This window comes from Rhinichthys klamathensis, unplaced genomic scaffold (assembly GCF_029890125.1).
Source record: "Rhinichthys klamathensis goyatoka isolate OS25496 unplaced genomic scaffold, OSU_Roscu_1.1 h1tg000267l_1, whole genome shotgun sequence".
Taxonomy (NCBI): Eukaryota; Metazoa; Chordata; class Actinopteri; order Cypriniformes; family Leuciscidae; genus Rhinichthys; species Rhinichthys klamathensis.
Window position 1 is genome coordinate 1,046,692 of NW_026606788.1, and position 23,309 is coordinate 1,070,000.

Sequence of the window (23,309 nt, forward strand, 5' to 3'; positions counted from 1 at the left end):
CTTCTGAAGTTGGGAGAGAGTTTTGAGTTCTGAATGTGTTACAGTATTTCTCCCCAACAGAACAAAGGATAGCCTGGTTTTCCATGATATGATCCCTGGATGAGGGAATAGTTTGGTTTGTAAAAGGCATTTACAGTCTCAAGGTGTGATTTTAATTGGTCTAACCACCGCCTTTGAGCGTCATTCACTCATATTTAAAACCGGCCGAGGCTGAACATGTGCAGCACCTGAGACCTGATCCAGTTTTGTCTTTGCACTAAATGATCCTGGCAGACACTGAATCCACCTGCTGTCTCAGAGCAATGGAGCCTGAAATTTAAAGTATATCCTAAGGATACATCCAATGTATTTAAATTGACAAAATAACAACTTTTTTACAGGTTGCTGGTGGCCAGAGGTTATTGTGCACACGTCAGCAGAGAAGAGAAGTCCTTGTGAGGGACATTAATGTCTTTGATTAACGGTTACGAGGGCATATGATTTTAAACAGAAGAAGAAAGAAATGATATGCACAGTTAAATAATTTATAATTGTCACAATCTGCGTGTTTAGTTTAGTTTTCATGGACTTTTGCATTCGTCAGTCAGCTGTTTTTCTATGTTTCCATTGTTTCTAGTTTCCCGCCAATCGTTAGTTGTCATGGACACTCATTAATCATCACAGCTGTTTGTCATTGTCTCATCACAAACGTGTATTTAAGTTTCTCCTTTTCATTCAGTTGTTTTCTGGCATTGTTTGTGTTTGTGTAGACCAGTGGTTCTCAACCTCTCCTGCAGGGACCCCCTGACACACCATGTTTCTGTTTTAACCCTGAAATGGCACACCTGATTCAATTAATTAAAGGCTTAATGAGTCATTATTAGAGTAGGAAGTAGGAATTAGTTAATTGATCAATTAGTCAACTACTCATTAAGCCTTCAATTAATTGAATCAGGTGTGCCATTTCAGGGTTAAAACAGAAACATGGTGTGTCAGGGGGTCCCTGCAGGAGAGGTTGAGAACCACTGGTGTAGACACTCTGTTATGTTGCCTTCTTGCCTTTGGATTACCTGAGTTTGCTTTTATTAAAGAACCTTTTGCTTGTAGAAACCTGTTTGAACGTTTTTCATCATCTTCAACTGAACTAACTGTGACAGAATACCAGACCGCAAAATGGATTTTGTTGAGGAACAACTCAGATGCCTGCAACAAGGGGACAGGCCACTGGAGGATTTTGTAGAGGACTTTCTGGAGCTGTGCCATCAGGAATATTGGAACGAGAGCACTTTAAATCTGCACTTCTGGAGTGGGCTAAATGACGAACTGCTCCAAATAATGCTTGTGGGGAACGATAACTGCTCATTAGAGTACATAGTGTATGTGGCTGGTTCGCTCGTTTTTGAGGAGGAAGTCCGCTCTGAACCATCTTTACTCGTCCCAACCCAGCCTGCCCAAAATCCTCCAGTGGACCACTCGCAGCCAGACCCAACGCCCACGACCACCAGCCATTACTCGCCACGAACATTGAGCCTGAGCCTAAGCCCGCAACAGAGCCAGCTGCCAAGTTCATCCCGGAAGCTAAGCCTGAGGTCCTGCCTGACCAGGTGTGTGAGCCTGCCGCTAAATCCGTGCCTGTGCTGATAGATGAGGAGGAAACCTTGATCGACTGGGAGTTGGAGGTAGTGCTTCCCACCCTTTTCACCCACGAACCTTCTCTGCTGTTGTTCCCTTCATGGAAAAATAAGTTCGTTACCTCTGTCTTCGTCACCGCTGGTCCCGCCCAGATCGGAATATTCAATGTCTTCATCGCCCAGAGCCTTCATCCACACCCAGTCTTCCTCTTCTGCACGCTCCCCCGAAGCCAACCATTACCTCGGGTCTGCATGCGCTGGCTCTACAGCCCCTCACCTGCAGCCCTGGTCCGCCTTGGAGCTTCCGGTCCCAAGCTTTGCCCTGGTGTGAGGAACCTCAGACCGTCGACAAAATCCGCTCTGCCATGGCTCATCGGCTCCACCTAGGACTGGCGTCCCTTCGGCTCCACTGGGCTCCCTCGTCCCACTGGCTCTGCCCTGGTCAGTCGTCGCCCCACCATAGACACGGACTTCTGGGCTGTCTGCTACGCTCCATCCCTCCACCCCTACGGCTCCATCGGGCTCCTTCATCCTTCAGGCTCCACCGGGGTCCTCACTCACACTGGCGTCACCTTGGTCCTTCGGGCCCTTGGTTCCACCCTGGCCACTCGTTGCCTGGACTCTGCCTTGGTCTCCGTGTCCGTCAGTGTCACCGGGTCTCTCGGTCCATCAGACGTTGCCTGGGCCTCACCATCTCCCTGCGTAGCCTCAGACGGTTGGGCTCAAGGAATAAAGATATAGAATTATAGCTCAAAATAAGAATTGCCATTTTGGTCACACTTCAGATTAGGGGTCCAATTCTCACTATTAACTAACTATTAACTCTGACTTTTGCCTCAAACTCCTAATTACTGCTTATTAATAGTTAGCAAGGTAGTTGTTAATTTTAGGTATTGGTTGATTAAGGGATGTGGAATATGTATGGAAGTAAAATAATGTGAAATGTTTTTGAAACAAAAGCTTGTTGGATTGCACTACTTGACCCTAGCAGCCAACTTTATGCCAGTATTTCACTGGTAATCGCTCAGCGTCAAACTTTGCGCGTTACGTTCATATTCTGAGTCCACTTGCCTGTTCCTATATCTAGTATAGCCTACATCCCCAATATGGTGCGAGTTTGGTCTTTTATATCACTGTATTAGTCCATTAAGCGTTAAGCGCAGGGGAATCCTGGAGAATGACATATTGAGGGAAACACTAGAACTGCAGCACAGCGGCGCGATATAAAGTTAAGAACTAAACAGTCGAGAGAAATATGTCGAATTTGAATCACTGAATTTGTGGAAGCGAATTTGTAAAGCGAAATAATATGGACCGAAAATTGCCTGTCAAATATTATAGGTAGTATTTTTAAACCGAATGAATTTTTTGGAAGTGAAATATGAAAGGTGAATATGGATTAGTGAATTTTTATTAATGAAACCGTATGTGAAATGTTTTGAACTGAAATATTCACAGCTTAAATATACAACCATGTTGAATTTCACCCCATAAAAATGCAAGCCCTAAAAATACAATGCATTAAAATGCAAGCAGGGTTAATGTAATGCATATTTTTTTCCAAGTAGTGCAATTCAACAAGCTTTTTTGTTTCAAAAACCTTTGTCATTATTTTAATTCTATAAATATGATCATGCAGAATAATGCATTATTATGTGCTTTATAAATACTAATTCACATCCTAGTAAAATGCATGCTAATAAGTAACTAGTTTATAGTGAGAACTGGACCCTAAACTAAAGTGTTACCGCCAGTTTTGCTTTTACTGCTGCAGTTACTTTACATGCATGCACACATGCTTGAGTCTATGAAGTCAGAAAGCTTTTTCTTAGCAGAAACATCAAGGTCAGCCTTTGCTTGTGTTGTAGAGCGCACAAGCTTCAGTTTCTCTCACTGTCAGCTTGTCTTAATGCCACTGAGGTGGAGAAGCCAGGGCTTTTCTGCTGTCAGTAATCAGCTTGTAGTGATTTCATGCTGATAGCTTCTTCCGTCGAGCTGAACACAGTTGTCAGGTTGTGTCAGTGCAGGTAGGAAGAGTTCACATCGCTACGGCCCTGCTTAGTATTTACCTGCCATCATAACACATCACAACACTGCAAAATCTGAACATTTCTTTCAGTTGCAAATTAGTGTGAGCACATTCTTTCCAGACAATGAAAACCAAAATACAGAGAGATGCGACAGAGCAGTGCATGCTGGGATTCCTGTTTCAAGGGCTTCAGTGCAGAACGTAATGCCATCTGCAGAGACAACTGCCATAACACATCCAAAAACACGGCTAACATTATAGGACAAAAAAATTCTGAAAGTATGTATTTGAGATTGTATGTTTTTCAGTAAAAAAAATCATGTCTATTTCACAACTGAACTTATTACACGTAAGTTCGTAGGGGTACGACCATCTCATCTTCCAATTATTACTTGGATATTAATCAGTTCTTTCAGCATCCCTCCTCTTTACCTTCTCCTGCTTTATGTATCTCACCTATGCTATCTCTCCTTAATGGACAGCAAACCAAAACTGAGGATTATGTGGGCACACAAACATATCGTTTCAAAGCAGCTTCACACAAAATGCATGTTTCAGTGTTTCAATCGGGAAGTATTGTGTTGTCAGTCAGAGATAAGTGTGTCAGTGATAAACAGCTAAAAGGCAATGCAGGTCATTTGGTGAGTAAACATGTATTAATTTAACATCCTTCCCTCGGGTCGTTTTGACCCGGAAATCATATTTGAATTTATATATATTGAAAAATATTTAATAATGTCTACATGTGTTTCTGAATGCACACTGGATTAACTGACTTTAGGACCCAGCGGAACAGCTCATATAGAGATATAAGCCCATCTAGAGTCATGAAATATCATCTTATATTATTGTTTTCCCACAAGAGGTCGGCGAAGACACCCAATGTAAGATATTTTGAGCTGAATTAAAAGGGTTATGCATGAAATTGTGAGTTATTTTGAATTTAAGTTTAAATTTAGGATGTGAGGAATATACCTAAATTAATATATATTTATTATTTATTGATCATATCTAGAAATTTAAAGGTAAATAAAATAAAACCTAACAAAAAACCTCCAAAACTTTGCATCAAAAATAGAAAAAAATATTATCAAAATGAAATAAAATAAGCTTTCTGGACAAAAAAAAATTAAGCATAATTTTAGGGCCCGCGAGGGAAAGACTTGTTACAAAACGTGAGGTTAATCAAACACAATGAACATGTTAAACAATGATAAAAGCTTTTGATTACGATGTAAGTTTATATATGTTTTTCATTATTTTTTTATCACCATATGTAGTTCAAATAATTTTGATGACTTTAATGAATTATTGCATGTACATATGGAGTCTCTCAATTAATATGAGCACAAACTGTTTTTTTTCTATAGCACTTTTCACAAACCCAAGGTCAAAAAAGAGTCTTTTCAATAACACTGAGTAAATAACAGGGATTTGAAAGTAGGGGAGATGACATTTCAGAGATGCTGGGGAGAGAGAAACACCCAAAACAGACAATATGAACCTGGAAAACATGAAGAAATTGGATGCATTGGACCCGAGAAGCCAAGCAGGAGTGTCGGTGAATCCGCCAAACACTAAACCATGTGGAGTCCTGGTCCTGTGTGTGTGTGTGTGTGTCTCTTCAGGACAGGTTTGAGAAGCACTGCTCTAGATCTGTAAACGTCTGAAAGCGCACAGAATAAGCCCAAAATAGCCACTGTCACAGAAGCTCAAAGCAGATCTGCTTCCAACCGCAGGAGTGTGTGAGATCGCGTGACTGTAAATAGTGGTGGCTTGTTTAAATCGAGTGAGTCAGTACCAAACAAAACCATTATCATGCAGGAAGAAAATGAAGTGATGTTGCTTGGCCAGCAGTTGATATACTATTCCTGCCAGTGTTGGCTGAGGTCAGTGAGTGCAGTGAGGCTTCTGTGACGTCTGTCCTCTCCTGCCCACAGTCTCTCTCTGACTGCTGTGAACTACTGAAGGCCTGAGACCTGAACCACATCAGCGGAGACTCGAGTCCTGCCGAGACTGAGAGAGAGACTGAGAGAGAGAGAGAGAGAGAGAGAGAGAGAGACTGAGAGAGAGAGAGAGAGAGAGAGAGAGAGAGAGAGAGAGAGAGACACACACAGAGAGAGGGGCGTGGGCTGTGTCTCAAACCGTATTTCACTGACTCGCTGCCTACTGGTTACTTAGGCAACTGACTACAAACATTTCTAATCAGGATAAAACCGCCAGTGGTTCCCTGACACAACAATATAGACCTTTTTTAACTCTTTGTCTCATGTCTGATCTCTATACAAATGTAACATCTAAAAGTGCATTGTTTCTTCTGTCGAGCTGCGGTCTGATCAGGGCTCATGCCCACAATATCATTCAGCACGTCATAACTGTGAGATATTAATGCGGATACCCTCAAAGTGAACATGTACATGCTCAGTTTTACGTGGTCTGCTTTCACTCTGCAGAAGCTCTTGAAACAAAGTCACAATGTACAGCACGTATCGACAGATATTTTGGGCAACACTATTTTACTGTGTCCTTGTTGCACATGTTACATGTAGTTACTATAGTATTAAACTATAAATGATGCATAATGACATGCAACTAACCCTACAACAAACCCTCATTCTAACCCTAAGTGCACATAGGTCATTAATATTGCTCAGTACATAAATGTATAATTACACTTTAAAGGACACCTTCAAATAAAGTGTAACCATATTTCCCTCTGTATTGTGATGTACATCTGAGCGAAACAGATGATCAGAGAAGAAGAAAACAGATGATCAGAGAAGAAGAGAGAGTAGGACAGGACTCAATCATGGGTGGTTGATGACCCGAATGAAGCAGATATGGAAGCTTTAGTGTTAAGTTCTGCCAGGAAGACTCAATTGCTACTTCACCTATTACCTTCTCATCTATCCAATCGTGTCTAATACTTGCGGTATAAAAGACCAGTACTTACACATGTTTGAGTTTGCAGATGCTGACGCTTTCATTCCCCTCCATCCTCCCCACCACCACCAGGATGGTCCCTTCCTATACCTCACAGGGGGTCGGCTGCGCCCCTGCCTTCGTCTTCAGGCAGGAAATGCAGAGTCTGGACCCTCTGATTGCGAGCTATGGACGGGGCCTACGCCAAAGAACTTTATTGCTTGCTGGGCTATCAATAAATGTATTTATTGTTACAGTATTTATTCTCCCGAGTCTTTCTGGTAGAACTGAATGTCTGGAGAAGTCAGCCGAGAGAAGTCTCACATTTCACCAGAAGATCCAGTTATGACATTTTGGTTAAACAAAGGTAGTATGTATAAGTCCCTGTTGGGTCTGATGTAACGGGTCAGTTTCCTCAAGCGTCTCAGAGTCTGATGTAGCGGGTCAGTTTCCTCAAGCGTCTCAGAGACTGATGTAGCGGGTCAGTTTCCTCAAGCGTCTCAGAGTCTGATGTAACGGGTCAGTTTCCTCAAGCGTCTCAGAGTCTGATGTAGCGGGTCAGTTTCCTCAAGCGTCTCAGAGTCTGATGTAGCGGGTCAGTTTCCTCAAACGTCTCAGAGTCTGATGTAACGGGTCAGTTTCCTCAAGCGTCTCAGAGTCTGATGTAACGGGTCAGTTTCCTCAAGCGTCTCAGAGTCTGATGTAACGGGTCAGTTTCCTCAAGCGTCTCAGAGACTGATGTAACGGGTTAGTTTCCTCAAGCGTCTCAGAGTCTGATGTAGCGGGTCAGTTTCCTCAAGCGTCTCAGAGACTGATGTAGCGGGTCAGTTTCCTCAAACGTCTCAGAGTCTGATGTAACGGGTCAGTTTCCTCAAGCGTCTCAGAGACTGATGTAGCGGGTCAGTTTCCTCAAGCGTCTCAGAGTCTGATGTAGCGGGTCAGTTTCCTCAAACGTCTCAGAGACTGATGTAGCGGGTCAGTTTCCTCAAGCGTCTCAGAGACTGATGTAGCGGGTCAGTTTCCTCAAGCGTCTCAGAGACTGATGTAGCGGGTCAGTTTCCTCAAACGTCTCAGAGTCTGATGTAACGGGTCAGTTTCCTCAAGCGTCTCAGAGACTGATGTAGCGGGTCAGTTTCCTCAAGCGTCTCAGAGTCTGATGTAGCGGGTCAGTTTCCTCAAACGTCTCAGAGACTGATGTAGCGGGTCAGTTTCCTCAAACGTCTCAGAGTCTGATGTAGCCGGTCAGTTTCCTCAAGCGTCTCAGAGTCTGATGGCGCGGGTCAGTTTCCTCAAGCGTCTCAGAGACTGATGTAGCGGGTCAGTTTCCTCAAGCGTCTCAGAGTCTGATGTAGCGGGTCAGTTTCCTCAAGCGTCTCAGAGTCTGATGGCGCGGGTCAGTTTCCTCAAGCGTCTCAGAGACTGATGTAGCGGGTCAGTTTCCTCAAGCGTCTCAGAGACTGATGTAGCGGGTCAGTTTCCTCAAGCGACTCAGAGTCTGATGTAGCGGGTCAGTTTCCTCAAGCGTCTCAGAGTCTGATGTAACGGGTCAGTTTCCTCAAGCGTCTCAGAGACTGATGTAGCGGGTCAGTTTCCTCAAGCGTCTCAGAGTCTGATGTAGCGGGTCAGTTTCCTCAAGCGTCTCAGAGTCTGATGTAGCGGGTCAGTTTCCTCAAGCGTCTCAGAGTCTGATGTAGCGGGTCAGTTTCCTCAAGCGTCTCAGAGTCTGATGTAGCGGGTCAGTTTCCTCAAACGTCTCAGAGTCTGATGTAACGGGTCAGTTTCCTCAAGCGTCTCAGAGACTGATGTAGCGGGTCAGTTTCCTCAAGCGTCTCAGAGTCTGACGTAGCGGGTCAGTTTCCTCAAACGTCTCAGAGTCTGATGTAGCGGGTCAGTTTCCTCAAGCGTCTCAGAGTCTGATGTAACGGGTCAGTTTCCTCAAGCGTCTCAGAGACTGATGTAGCGGGTCAGTTTCCTCAAGCGTCTCAGAGTCTGATGTAACGGGTCAGTTTCCTCAAGCGTCTCAGAGACTGATGTAGCCGGTCAGTTTCCTCAAGCGTCTCAGAGTCTGATGTAGCGGGTCAGTTTCCTCAAGCGTCTCAGAGTCTGATGTAGCGGGTCAGTTTCCTCAAGCGTCTCAGAGTCTGATGTAGCCGGTCAGTTTCCTCAAGCGTCTCAGAGTCTGATGTAGCCGGTCAGTTTCCTCAAGCGTCTCAGAGTCTGATGTAGCGGGTCAGTTTCCTCAAGCGTCTCAGAGTCTGATGTAGCGGGTCAGTTTCCTCAAGCGTCTCAGAGTCTGATGTAACGGGTCAGTTTCCTCAAACGTCTCAGAGTCTGATGTAGCGGGTCAGTTTCCTCAAGCGTCTCAGAGTCTGATGTAGCAGGTCAGTTTCCTCAAGCGTCTCAGAGTCTGATGTAGCGGGTCAGTTTCCTCAAGCATCTCAGAGTCTGATGTAGCGGGTCAGTTTCCTCAAGCGTCTCAGAGTCTGATGTAACGGGTCAGTTTCCTCAAGCGTCTCAGAGACTGATGTAACGGGTCAGTTTCCTCAAGCGTCTCAGAGTCTGATGTAACGGGTCAGTTTCCTCAAGCGTCTCAGAGTCTGATGTAACGGGTCAGTTTCCTCAAGCGTCTCAGAGACTGATGTAGCGGGTCAGTTTCCTCAAGCGTCTCAGAGTCTGATGTAGCGGGTCAGTTTCCTCAAGCGTCTCAGAGTCTGATGTAACGGGTCAGTTTCCTCAAGTGTCTCAGAGTCTGATGTAGCGGGTCAGTTTCCTCAAGCGTCTCAGAGTCTGATGTAGCCGGTCAGTTTCCTCAAGCGTCTCAGAGTCTGATGTAGCCGGTCAGTTTCCTCAAGCGTCTCAGAGTCTGATGTAGCCGGTCAGTTTCCTCAAGCGTCTCAGAGTCTGATGTAGCCGGTCAGTTTCCTCAAGCGTCTCAGAGACTGATGTAACGGGTCAGTTTCCTCAAGCGTCTCAGAGACTGATGTAACGGGTCAGTTTCCTCAAGCGTCTCAGAGTCTGATGTAGCCGGTCAGTTTCCTCAAGCGTCTCAGAGACTGATGTAGCCGGTCAGTTTCCTCAAGCGTCTCAGAGTCTGATGTAGCCGGTCAGTTTCCTCAAGCGTCTCAGAGACTGATGTAACGGGTCAGTTTCCTCAAGCGTCTCAGAGACTGATGTAACGGGTCAGTTTCCTCAAGCGTCTCAGAGTCTGATGTAACGGGTCAGTTTCCTCAAACGTCTCAGAGTCTGATGTAGCGGGTCAGTTTCCTCAAGCGTCTCAGAGTCTGATGTAGCGGTTCAGTTTCCTCAAGCGTCTCAGAGTCTGATGTAGCGGGTCAGTTTCCTCAAGTGTCTCAGAGACTGATGTAGCGGGTCAGTTTCCTCAAGCGTCTCAGAGTCTGATGTAACGGGTCAGTTTCCTCAAGCGTCTCAGAGACTGATGTAACGGGTCAGTTTCCTCAAGCGTCTCAGAGTCTGATGTAACGGGTCAGTTTCCTCAAGCGTCTCAGAGACTGATGTAACGGGTCAGTTTCCTCAAGCGTCTCAGAGTCTGATGTAACGGGTCAGTTTCCTCAAACGTCTCAGAGTCTGATGTAGCGGGTCAGTTTCCTCAAGCGTCTCAGAGTCTGATGTAACGGGTCAGTTTCCTCAAGCGTCTCAGAGACTGATGTAGCGGGTCAGTTTCCTCAAGCGTCTCAGAGACTGACGTAGCGGGTCAGTTTCCTCAAGCGTCTCAGAGTCTGATGTAGCGGGTCAGTTTCCTCAAGCGTCTCAGAGTCTGATGTAGCGGGTCAGTTTCCTCAAGCGTCTCAGAGTCTGATGTAGCGGGTCAGTTTCCTCAAGCGTCTCAGAGTCTGATGTAGCGGGTCAGTTTCCTCAAGCGTCTCAGAGACTGATGTAGCGGGTCAGTTTCCTCAAGCGTCTCAGAGTCTGATATAGCGGGTCAGTTTCCTCAAGCGTCTCAGAGACCGATGTAGCGGGTCAGTTTCCTCAAGCGTCTCAGAGTCTGATGTAGCGGGTCAGTTTCCTCAAGCGTCTCAGAGTCTGATGTAGCGGGTCAGTTTCCTCAAGCGTCTCAGAGACTGATGTAGCCGGTCAGTTTCCTCAAGCGTCTCAGAGACTGATGTAGCGGGTCAGTTTCCTCAAGCGTCTCAGAGTCTGATGTAGCGGGTCAGTTTCCTTCCACTGCTGTGATTGGCTGCTGTGAGACTTCAGCGTAAACGCCCACTGCTGTGATTGGCTGCTGTGATACTTCAGTGTAAACGGCCACTGCTGTGATTGGCTGCTGTGAGACTTCAGTGTAAACGCCCACTGCTGTGATTGGCTGCTGTGATACTTCAGTGTAAACACCCACTGCTCAGATTGGCTGCTGTGAGACTTCAGTGTAAACGCCCACTGCTGTGATTGGCTGCTGTGATACTTCAGTGTAAACACCCACTGCTCAGATTGGCTGCTGTGATACTTCAGTGTAAACGCCCACTGCTGTGATTGACTGTGAGACTTCAGTGTAAACGCCCACTCCTGTGATTGGCTGACATGTTTGCATTTGAAATAGCTAGCATTACATGTGGAACTCTCTCTACATTTTTACTATTACAGCTATCGAGATTAACGAAAGGTGAGAAGTGTTGATTATAGTTATATTTAGATCTATTCCGATCACATGAAAGGTTGCAGTGATGAGCATTGAGCAGATTGAGCAGATGATCTCATCATTGCAACGCAATTTCTGCACTCTCACGAATGCTTTCACCAATGCAAACACGATGTAAACACAGTAAGAGCTTCGTTGTGCAGTGTAACAGCGTCATTGATAATGGGAGTTGTGGTAAGTGTCCAGATAAACTCGCGCTGTATGATTGACAGCCTAGGCGATTGTAAAGGGAGCGTTCTTTGATCGCTTTCTGCATATAATTTAATCACAATTTAAATAAGATTATTTTCATCCTACTAAGAGAAACGATGTGAAGTGGATTGTTTAGTGGCTTGATTTACTGATAGATAAACAGTATTGAACGATTTTGAGAGAAAGATTATCTGTCTGACCTTGAACAATTACACATCAGAAATCACTGATCACAGATCAGGCATTAGAATAAACATGGTTCATTACATGTTTGTGGCGTTGCTGGCAGATCCATATCGTAAAAATCTGTTTGCAAAGCCTGCGTCGAAATTGCGACTGATTTAACAAATAATCCACAGTGAAATGTACCGACTACAAACAAATAATGCTCAACTGAGACATTTACATTGTTGAAAAAAACAACAACACTTTCCTAGCATCAGGATCGTTTGGAAGCTAATGTTATTGATCCGGTGTCAATCTTTTCTCGTTCTCATGTCACTATTCACTAATGCTCCAGTGGGCGGAGCCAAAGACTCTGTGACGTATACGTAGTAGGCGTTGATATTCTTCTGCAGAGGCGGTCTTTCGCTGCTCTGTGACGTCACAAGTCTCCACTTCTCAGATCCTGTCTAGCCTTGGTTTCAATAAAAGCTGTTTTTGCAATAACAAGGAAGTTTGAGTTTTGAAATGTACAGGGTATTTTTTTAGTATAACTAACTCTTAACTGTCAAAAGATCAAGGAAATTTTGAATTCTCAGTTCATGACCCCTTTAATAACACATAGGACACATGACTTCCTTTGGAGGGGATCATTTTTGGGTATTAGGCTAATGCGGCCACATTTGGGTCAGAATAGGCACAGGCACAGCATGTGTAGCTACTATAGGCGAGTACAGTATGTTTGGACATTACAGCAAAATGTAAGATTTTTGGACAGTGAGAACAACATATTTGCGCAATATATTAGTGAGCAATGTTTTGGAGTGACATAGAGCATAGGTCCCTGCACTGATTTTGGGCATCACATTGCATTGTTGGGTAACAGGCGAGTATAGAGCGTATACAGAGCGTTTATAGAGCGGGTATAAAGCGGGTATAGAGCGAGTATAGAGCGTTTATAGAGCGTTTTGTGGCATGCAGCGCTAGCGCGCGCCTACTCACTCACTCACGCACGCGCGCACGCACTCGGAGCGCGTCACAGATGCTGTCTATCTAGGCAGCTCAGTAGGAGTTGAGGCAGCTCCTCAGAGGGAGGGTTATCTCTGCTGTCTGGCCGCTGGAGGAGAGGAGAGCCGCCGGGGTGTTGTGTGTGTTCGGCAGAGATCCGCCATGACTTACACCGCGGACGGTGTCCGCTCTCGCGCGTCTGGAGCTGTAACCTCGAGCCTGAGAAACATGTCCTGAGACTGGAGAACAGCCGGCAGAGAACATGACAGTAAGTTCTGTGTGTTAAAGCGACTGGTCTAAAGGGATTCACCTCAGCTCTTTGGTGATTTCACTGAAATATGAAGAAGAATGGTAGAGTTTGAGCTCGTTCCTGTGAGTGAGGTCTACATTGCGCTCGCCCCTGTGAGATGTGTCTAATGCTGGACTGGTGTTGTGCTGGGATGTTTAATGGGAGGGTGTGAGGACTGTTTTAGAAACATGACATCATTTCAGACTGACTGAGATCGTTTAAACATTTCCTTTGAAATATGAGCAGACGGAGCGCTACTTTAATGCCGATGAGATTTAATGGGCGGTTTGAAGAGCACTGTGTTATTAATATTACTGTCATTAAATTAAACACACGAACATCTCGCGCTTCGGGTGTGCATGATATATGAGCGTAATGAATTACATCACTGCATTGACATCATTAGAGAACTGAATGACTACAGTAAAATGGGCTGAATTGTGTACTGTGTGTGTGTGTGTGTGTGTGTGTGTGTGTGTGTGTAATACCACAGCTGTTTCTAAGACATTTATGTCCGTGTTCAATCACTTTAAAAATCACTTAATGTAAATAAGAGAATAAAACACAATGAACGGAGAGCGCGCGCTGCATGACGGGCGGCGGCATTAGAGAGATTATACATAAAGGCCGGTGTCTCGTGAGATTAAAGCTCTGATCTCGACAAATCACGCGAGGACTCACAATGTCTTCAGTTTCGATCATGTAAGAGCGTTTATTTTATAAGCAGACTTCATAAAAAGCCTTTAGTTGATCATAAAGCGTCATAATGGCCAGTTTTTACTAGATGAATGATGTGTATGATGTATGTATATGAATATATATATATATATATATATATATATATATATATATATATATATATTTATCACACATTTATGTGTGTGTGTGTGCATAGCTTATATATATAGGCTAAATGCCATGATATTGTTCAACATTTAACATTTGAACGCATTGATTGAATGTTTGATTCATTCAGAGGCTTGATGTGTTCATAAATGTAATATAGGCCTACATTATGTATTATATTATATTCTTTATATATATATATATATATATATATAAGTCTGTTTATGTAGTGAACTGGTCGATCTAGCTACAATACATGGGAGTTCTCAGTAACTATAAGCTTTTTGATTGTTGACAATTTTGGTAACACTTTATTTTACAGTGTCCGTTACATATGTTACATGTACTTACCATATTAATAACAGTAAATTATGTGTAATTACATGCAACTAACCCTAAATCAAACCTTAATCCTAACCCTATAGTAACTATAGGCCTACATGTTGTTAATTAATATTACTCAGTACTTATTTGGATAATTACACTGTAACAAGGACACCTGGAAATAAAGTGTAACCCTTATTTTCTTAAACATTTAGTTTAAAACCATCTTAAATAATACAAACACATAAAATGGTTTATGATGTTTAGATAAAACAGCCATTCTGAAATCAGCTCATAGTATCCACACAGCCATTCACTTCTCAGTCCTTTTTATTTCTCTATTCATGCACATGTGTGGTGTGAGATGAGCCGGTGCTATGGCTGCTCAGTGATCAGGCTTCAGCCATGGTGTGTGTGTGTGTTGTTGAATAGGGCACATACTGTATCTCAGGCTAACTTTCCATTCATAACTTCAGTGCTGAAATGCACTAGCTGTGAGTATCTTGTATTTTTCAGTTGTTATGTTGTAGTATATATGTGTAATAATGCTCCACATAGCTTAGCTGTGCAGCTGTAGTCCTTCAAATCCATCATTCCTGTTCTGGAGGAGTTTATTCTTGAGCGTTTGGCACTGAAAGTCAAACCCCACACATCCGGTACAGGTGAAGGAACACACAGAAAGGCTGGTCAGGAAGTGTGTGTCTCTGTACCAGGAGTCCAGCTCAGGAAGGAAGTCCCATGTGGCGTCAGATGTTTTTGTGCGTTTGCTTTCAGGGGCCAAACTCAGTCCTTACAAAACTTAAAGACTGTTTCCCTTTGCCAATTCCGAGTGAAACTGGTTTATTTGATTTATTGACATGACTGTTTATGTACTATAAAATAAAACAACAGTAACAGCGCCCCCTAGCTCTAGAAATGATTCAGATTTGGCATGTGTCCTCAGATACCCTGAAATGGTGCGACCTGGAGATCTGAACTAGTCGAGAGCTGAACAAACACCTTACTGAGAACACAACCTGCACACAACCGGCGTTGGGGCCTTATATTATGTTTGTAAATAATATAATATTATATTACTATTTAATAACATATTTTAACAGTAAATTACCTCGGCATGTTACGCCTTTATGAGCTGCTGCAGTGGTCTCAAGTTATTTAAATATGTAACAAGTACATTTGTAGAATTCAATTCACACATGATATTTGTAATTTAATTTGTTGTTATTTGAGATAAACAGTAATAATAAAGTGGTTTTAGCTGATGTGCAGTGTGACGCACTGTACATGTGTGTGTTATCTTACGTTTAAACATATGGCGGACACTTTTAATCCAAAGTAAATCAAGATACAAATTTGATCAGTTTTTGCTTTCCCTGGGAATCAAACCCATGACCTTGACCTTTCTAGCGCCATGCTCTACAGTTTGAGCGACAGGAAGGCTTCATTAATTAACTAACTTTATTCAAACTAACTTCATTCATTTTAAAGGCAGTGATAGTTTTGTGCTATCAGCCTTGCTAGATTCAGTTTAGGTTATCACAGCCCTCGCGTTCCTGGTTTATTTTTCAATGGAAACACATGGAATGACTCCAGATCAGATCAGACTCCTGCACCAATACCTTGTCAGTGGAAAAGGACCAAGACTGTCCTGGTGTTTATGTAGTTAGAAGACACATAATAGAAGTCGTGCCTAAAACAATCTCATATCTACCAAACCATCTGATGAATCAAAATCCGTTTGTTAACTTTTTGTCAGGGGTGTCTCTGATCCGAGTTTGAAACATTATACTTGACTGAAAATGAAAAAAGGCTAGATTCAGAACCGTGTCCCAAATGCCGCTCTACTCCACACTTTTGTGTCGCAGATTGTCGGGTTTGTCTGCTGTGGAGCCAGCCTCAGTACAAATCCTGCAAAAGTGCTCATTCAGGACACATAGCGGCCAAAAAGCTGACAAATATGACACCCTGCGGTCTGGTAGATTGACGGGCATTACATACACGGTGGCCATCGCAAAACCACCACTTAATTTGGGACAGAGCTAAGGATTCTAGCCCTTATGATTGCTAGGACGTGAGCAAAAAGGCAAATTTATTGATTATAGCAGTGTTTCCCAACCCTGTTCCTGGAGGCACACCAACACTACACATTAACCCTTCCCAATCAAACACACCAAAATCAACTCATCAGCTCATTAGGCTCCAAGACCAGACATAGAGGGGTCAGATAAGAGAGACATCCAAAATGTGCACTGTTGGTGTGCCTCCAGGAACTGGGTTGGGAAACACTGGATTATAGCACCACCGTGAGGCCAATTGTCGTACAATTTGGTACACTGCCTCTTGTAGACACTTTGCATCTACATACCAAATTTCATGCTTGAAAATGATTATGATGGTTCTTTTTTGGCATTTTAAAATGTTCTTCACACTAAGAAAAACAAAACGATTATTTTAAGAATTGTTCATTGAAAAGTTCTTTGTGGAATCAAAATGGTTCTTCTATGGCAGGGGTTTCCAAACCTGTCCTGTAGGACCCCCAGCGCTGCACATTTTAGCTGTGTTTGAAATCATCCCCTATACCCTCATTCACTATCCCCTACATTACTCCACGTATATAGTTCACTTGATGGAGTGAATGAAAACGAGTGAGTGAATTCGGACAGTGAATGCACCGGAAGGGCTGCCTCTTTTGCATAGTTTGTGCTCGCTGTTTAATAATGATTTGAAATGTAGCAAACTGATAGCTCCAGTAGTAATGAAAAGATTTATCTTCAACTCTGTCATGGAAACTAGCATGGATGGATGGGTAAATGGATGGATGGATGGATGGTTCACCATCCATGGATGAGATGCGGGAATTTATTCGGCTCGGTGTATTGTGGGATTGAATGAGCGCACTCGATAACGTCCACTATTGTTTCAGACACTACTACACATGGCTGTCCCCTCAAATAGTGCCCTATTTAAGGATATAGGGGGTGATTTCAGACACAGCCTCTGTATGTCTGTATGTATGTCCCTTATCGAAAACTTGAGCAGCTGACTTGTTGCCTTATCAGGCAATGACTTTGTAGGCAGCATTTGCACACGAACGCACCTCACGAAACAGTGTTACAGTTTAATGATCTACAGCAAAACAGAGCGAGCTTTGGCAAGAACTAATTGGCAGTGCTGTGGGTCCTCCAGGACAGGTTTGAAAAACCCCTCTTCTATGGCATTGCTGTGAAACCCCCATTTTGGAACCTTTATTTGTCAGAGTTTACTAATAAAAATGTACATTTCCTTTCAGAGGTGCTTTCTAGTGGAGTCTGGGTTGAATGTGGGACCATCTTACCCAAATGGATGATATCTGTGATCTCAACGACCAAAAAGTTTAGAAATAAAAATAAATGAAAAGCTCAAAAGATTAAAGATAGACTGAGATTATTCTGATGTATAGACACACATGTGAATATGGTGAGCAAAGCAGTAACTGGTTTGGAATTTGGCTGTAATATATGCATGCACTTGATCATGAAAAATGTTTTCCAAAGTATATGCCTGTAATGTGTTGTGTCTGTGTCTCAGGATTACCGGGAGGATGGCATGGACCTGGGCAGCGATTCTTCCAGTCGCTCCAGCTCGGAGTCCAATTCCAACAAGGTGACGCCATGTTCCGAGTACAAGTCCTCTCCCAGTCTGGAGCTGGCCGGACTGGAGGACTATGAGGAGGACGAGGACTACCAGCAGTACAAGAAGAGAGTGCTGGTGGACTGGGAGAGGGAGTACGGTGGGAACTATGCAGACAACCAGCATCAGGACTTCAGCCAGACCGGAGTGATCCACGGCTCTGTTAACAGCCGCAGCCTGGCAGAGGAGCTCCAGAGCGTCAAAGCACCCGCGGCCCCTCTCGCAGGTCACGCCGCCACCCCCGTGCCCGAGGAACTCAAGCAGAACGGCAATGCCGTAGTGCCCTGCGACCACCCCCTGGCGCCCTGCGAGGGCAAGACTTTAGGCAGAGCCAGCCACGGGAGCGCTGTCACAGGAGCTGGTGAGGTTGGAGGCGGGATCGGGCTGGGACGAAACAGGGAAGAATGTGTGGAGGAAAGCCAACTTCCAGCCATGGACTGGGCGGCTCTGGAGAGACACTTGGCAGGCCTGCAGTTCAGAGAGCAACAGAACCACAACCACGGCCTGATCCGGACCAACTCCACCCATGTGAGTCCACGTGTGTCATTGATTTGAAGTTCATGATTGTTGGGGTTGAGGATTGATCATTTCTATTCTGGTTCACATTCATTGAAATGTGAAGTGTTTCAATACTTTCTAGGACAGAGGTGCCCATTCCTGTTGCAGGAGATCTACCTTCCTGCAGAGTTCAGCTCCAACCCTGATCAAACCCAACTGAAGCAGCTCTTTACGATCTTCAGGAGCACTTGATGATGACAGACAGGTGTGTTTGATCAGGGCTGGATCTGAACTCTGCAGGAAGGTAGATCTCCAGGAACAGGATCAAGCAACGCTGTTTGAGTATGTCACTGGCTACGTTTACATGCACAACTTTTGTTTCAATCAGACTGAATTCATTCCGATTGATGAATCTGAACGTAATGTTTACAGGAACGCTAAATGTGATCGGGTTGATGTGCGCGTTTACATGCCACAAGCTTCAAATCTGAATTGATTGTTTGACACGCGCACACTGCACGAATATACAGAGTTTCCCGCTGTTTGGACAAAATAACCATTCTCCTACATTGGTTCTTTATTTGTTTTAAACAGCAGACTTAATATTTGTCTCTGGTCATAATTTGGAGACAATGAAACATAATTTGGAGACAAAACCAGTTGTCTGTGGATGAGAGTCTGAAACAAGGACTAGTGGGATGTCGTCCTGCTCCACTTCACAGACACTGAAGAGTGAAAGGAGTATTTTAGGATGACGGGACACTCATTGATATCATTAGACACTTTATTCAACAGGAAGAACAGCTCGTTCCGCATCATTACGTTATTTCTATATCATTGCACATGCGCAGTCCTTTCAGTTTCTGTTTTCAGTCTGATCAAGTGTTTACATGTTCTCTCGATCGGATTAGAAAAGGAATAAACCACCCCTTTCAATCCGATCCAAATCTCATTGGGATCGAGCTCAATCGGATCGATTAAGGTGTTTACATGAAGGCTTTTCAGTCCGATTGAGCCGTCAATCTGATTACTAACGGATTATTTGGTTGCATGTAAACGTAGCCACTGAGCATGAGCATGTCAATAAACACATAGAAGAAGTGTTTAGGAAATCTATTTAGGAACAGTCATTATTTTGCAACTCTGTTTGGTGCTGCTGGTGGAGCATTATGCTCTTCACTGGTCCTTTATTGATAGTTTTGGGGTCAGAAAAGACAAATTATACTAGTAATTCAGTCTGAATTTGGGTGATATTCACTTTATCATGTCTAGGTCACATTTCACTCAAAGTAATTGTAATTGTGCAGTATGTGTGGACAGGATGAGGCCTCGTGTGTTAACATCTGTCATCTCAATAGAGGTTATATTCAGCAGTATCTGATGCACTGAAGTAGAGTGAGGGGTGATGGTGTTACAGATCCAAATAATGCTGCTTTATTAGCACTTTGACTAGTGGGGATCATTGTGTACTGTGCTTGGTTTGGTATATATTGAAATATACAGTGGGTTCATACATCCCACTGGATGAGGATCCAAAATGATGGTGGAAAAAATATATGGACGCGTGTCAGACCAGAATCAGGGTCTCTTCGATCTGTGCCTTGAAGAACCTCTGAAAAGATAAATGTGCTAATCTTTGTAAATGAAAAAGAAAAATGTGCTAATCTAATCTTTATATAGACAGAGTTTGTGCATTAGTATTGCTGGAGTGGCAGTGAGTCACAACCATCTTAATTACATGATAGTCTGTGTTTGATTTAGCACAGGAAAACTGAATCTAATGGGCTTTGTAACAAAGAATGTAAAGTGGCAAACTGTACTCTGACTCATGCCTTTATAACATTTCTTGTCACATCGTTTCATTATGATCAGGATGGACTTGAATTATCCCTGCCACGGATTGGAAAATTGATGGATTGATTACCATATCATAGTTTACATGGATAATCCAGCTAGATAAAAAATTCGAATAGTGTGTTTAATTCAGATCAGAATCAGGGTTTGATGTTTTTCACTTCATATTCTTAATTCCATAATTAAAACATCTGGTCATGTGACTGCAGTCTTAAGGTTAGAGTGATAGTTCACCCTAAAATGATCATTCTGTCCTCATTTACTCACCTTCATGTCGTTCCAAACCTGTACGACTTTGATTTCTTCTGTGGGACAAAAGAAGATTGAAGAACTGTTCTGTCCGTCAGTGGGAAAAAACATTAGACATCAATGATTTTGCATAGTATGGAGGGGGGGGGGGGGATCAATAGTAAACTGCTGCTCGTAACAGCAGTTTATTAACAGTGTTTATTAACAGCTTTGTTGATCAGTGACTTAACACGCTATAGTTCACTATACACTGAATATAAGACATGGAGCTGTTGTGTGTGTGTGTGTGTGTGTGTGTGCTCAGCAGATGGCGCTGCTGTAGTGTGTGATAAAATGATCAGGGCCCGTATTCATAAAGATTCTAAGAATCCTCTCAGAAAACTCTTAATTTAGCTTAAAAACTTTTACGTAGGAGTTTTAGCTTAAGAGTGATTCGGGACCGATCTGAGAGCAACTCTGAGTAAGGAAAAGACAAAAACTGTCATCTTAGTGAGGAGGCGGGGCTGACCCCATTGCTATGTGTGACACAATCTTTTGAAGACTGTGATTGGTTGGTTGTCCAAGAAGGAAAAAAAGAGTGATTTTAAGTATAGGGTCTATTCTAAGCCTTCACTTTGAAATTACATGCGTAATTTTTCCTATTTGACCGTTCTCTCTCTCACACACACACACATTATATATGTGTATATAAATCCTTTTTTTATTTACCATGCTGTTAGTTTCCTATAAGGTATTTGATTGGCTTAGAATGATTAACATTTTTCCACTCTTTCCAATTACACTGATTGCTGGCATGTCTATTTAAGTGGTGGTTTGATGAACACAAGGCCATCCTTAAAGGAACATTCGGGCCGGGTGTCAGTCTATAGCGTCTTAGTAACTCACTGTCATCTATCGTCTGCAACACATTTCTTCTCCCTCTTCGTCTTTCTGCCATCTCTCCTCTGCTAAAGAAACTCTTAAGCATCTTAAAAGTCCTCGTCCACACTCCTAACAACTTTGACCTTAAGACCTCTTTTAAGGGTTAAGATACTCTCTGAATGACTTTTTTCTTTACTAGGATTTTTTCTTTAATTTTCAGAGTAAACGCCCACATTTCTAAGAATTTCCTTAGAATTTTTTCACTAGGAGCGACTTTTTGCATTAAGATTCTTTATGAATACGGGCCCAGATTTTTAAACGCTAGAGATATTTCTAGTCCAGCACTAAAATAAACAAGCCACTCCAGGTTTTATGTACAATCATAGTGCTGTGATGAACTCTGGTACATCATGCTAAATTACATTGTGCCCCTGATTAAACATTTTAAGTATGCAGTCAAATCTCAATGAAGAATTACTACAGAATTCAGAAAGTAAATATCTACTCGATACATGTCCAAAAAGATGTTCAGATCACCTGACAGACAGCAGCCCACGTCTCATAAACAACTACACGCTCATAATCCTGGTAACGCTTTCGAATACTGTTCCGTCGTTAATGAATAACTACACAGAACAAATGAGTAACGCACTATTAACTAACAAGATACTCTGATTAATGAATTAAGTAATAGCGCTCAGTTGAATTAGATAGTTCACTATTTGCTAATCAATAACTACAACTTTTCTCATACCTCCCAGAGGACTACTAAGAACTACTGCATTATTCATGTTAAATATAAACCTGTATAATGTATAATTCATTCTAAAGTAAAGCTCATGGTAAGCCACTAATAACGACTCAAGACCTCTCTCTGCACTCGCAACCAAATCAATCAAAAACCACAGCCAATCAGAAGAGCGTGTGGGCGGAGCCTCTCTGTAAACACACTGGACTCGCAACCAAATCAATCAAAAACCACAGCCAATCAGAAGAGCGTGTGGGCGGAGCCTCTCTGTAAACACACTGGACTCGCAACCAAATCAATCAAAAACCACAGCCAATCAGAAGAGCGTGTGGGCGGAGCCTCTCTGTAAACACACTGGACTCGCAACCTAAGCAATCAAAAACCACAGCCAATCAGAAGAGCGTGTGGGCGGAGCCTCTCTGTAAACACACTGGACTCGCAACCAAATCAATCAAAAACCACAGCCAATCAGAAGAGCGTGTGGGCGGAGCCTCTCTGTAAACACACTGCACTCGCAACCTAAGCAATCAAAAACCACAGCCAATCAGAATTCCAGTCTTCTGCTGGAAAACCATTAAAATAATTGGAGAAGGCGTCCTGATAATCCATATTCCTATGTTGTGAATCTGATTTTAGCACTGACACTTGACATCGCTAATACAGAACTGTTCCTTTCTGCCACTAGTTCGGCTCCGCCCGCAAAACACGTCATCACTGTTTACAAACAAAAAATAGGTCTATAGTCCTATTTAGCTATTTTATTCCTTTAATATAGAGTAATTGTATTCTGTTTTACACGCTCTTCTGATTGGCTGTGGTTTTTGATTGATTTGGCTGTGAGTGCAGTGCGCTTACAGAGAGGATGTAGTAACTCTTGAGTGTGAGTGTGTGTGTGATTAATAGGTTTAGGGGTCGGGTTAGTGTGTGTGTGATTAGTAGGTTTAGGGGTCGGGTTAGTGTGTGTGTGATTAGTAGGTTTAGGGGTCGGGTTAGTGTGTGTGTGATTAGTAGGTTTAGGGGTCGGGTTAGTGTGTGTGTGATTACTAGTAGGTTTAGGGGTCGGGTTAGTGTGTGTGTGATTAGTAGGTTTAGGAGTCGGGTTAGTGTGTGTGTGATTAGTAGGTTTAGGGGTCGGGTTAGTGTGTGTGTGATTAGTAGGTTTAGGGGTCGGGTTAGTGTGTGTGTGTGATTAGTAGGTTTAGGGGTCGGGTTAGTGTGTGTGTGTGATTAGTAGGTTTAGGGGTCGGGTTAGTGTGTGTGTGTGTGTGTGTGTGATTAATAGGTTTAGGGGTCGGGTTAGTGTGTGTGTGATTAGTAGGTTTAGGGGTCGGGTTAGTGTGTGTGTGATTAGTAGGTTTAGGGGTCGGGTTAGTGTGTGTGTGTGTGTGTGTGATTAG

The 23,309-nt window shown here is 43.2% G+C and overlaps 1 protein-coding gene across 3 annotated transcripts in view; it reads left to right on the forward strand.

The window, feature by feature from the left end:
• schip1 (schwannomin interacting protein 1) overlaps positions 1 to 23,309 on the forward strand; it is a 200,022-nt gene that overhangs the window by 102,142 nt on the left and 74,571 nt on the right. For 2 of the 3 annotated variants that reach the window (XM_056267982.1, XM_056267983.1), the window contains exon 2: positions 17,601 to 18,230. In XM_056267982.1, the coding sequence (XP_056123957.1) occupies positions 17,601 to 18,230 (630 nt within the window). Of the gene's footprint in view, positions 1 to 12,602; positions 12,843 to 17,600; positions 18,231 to 23,309 lie in introns of those variants that run through there. The other variant, XM_056267984.1, reaches the window with a different exon arrangement.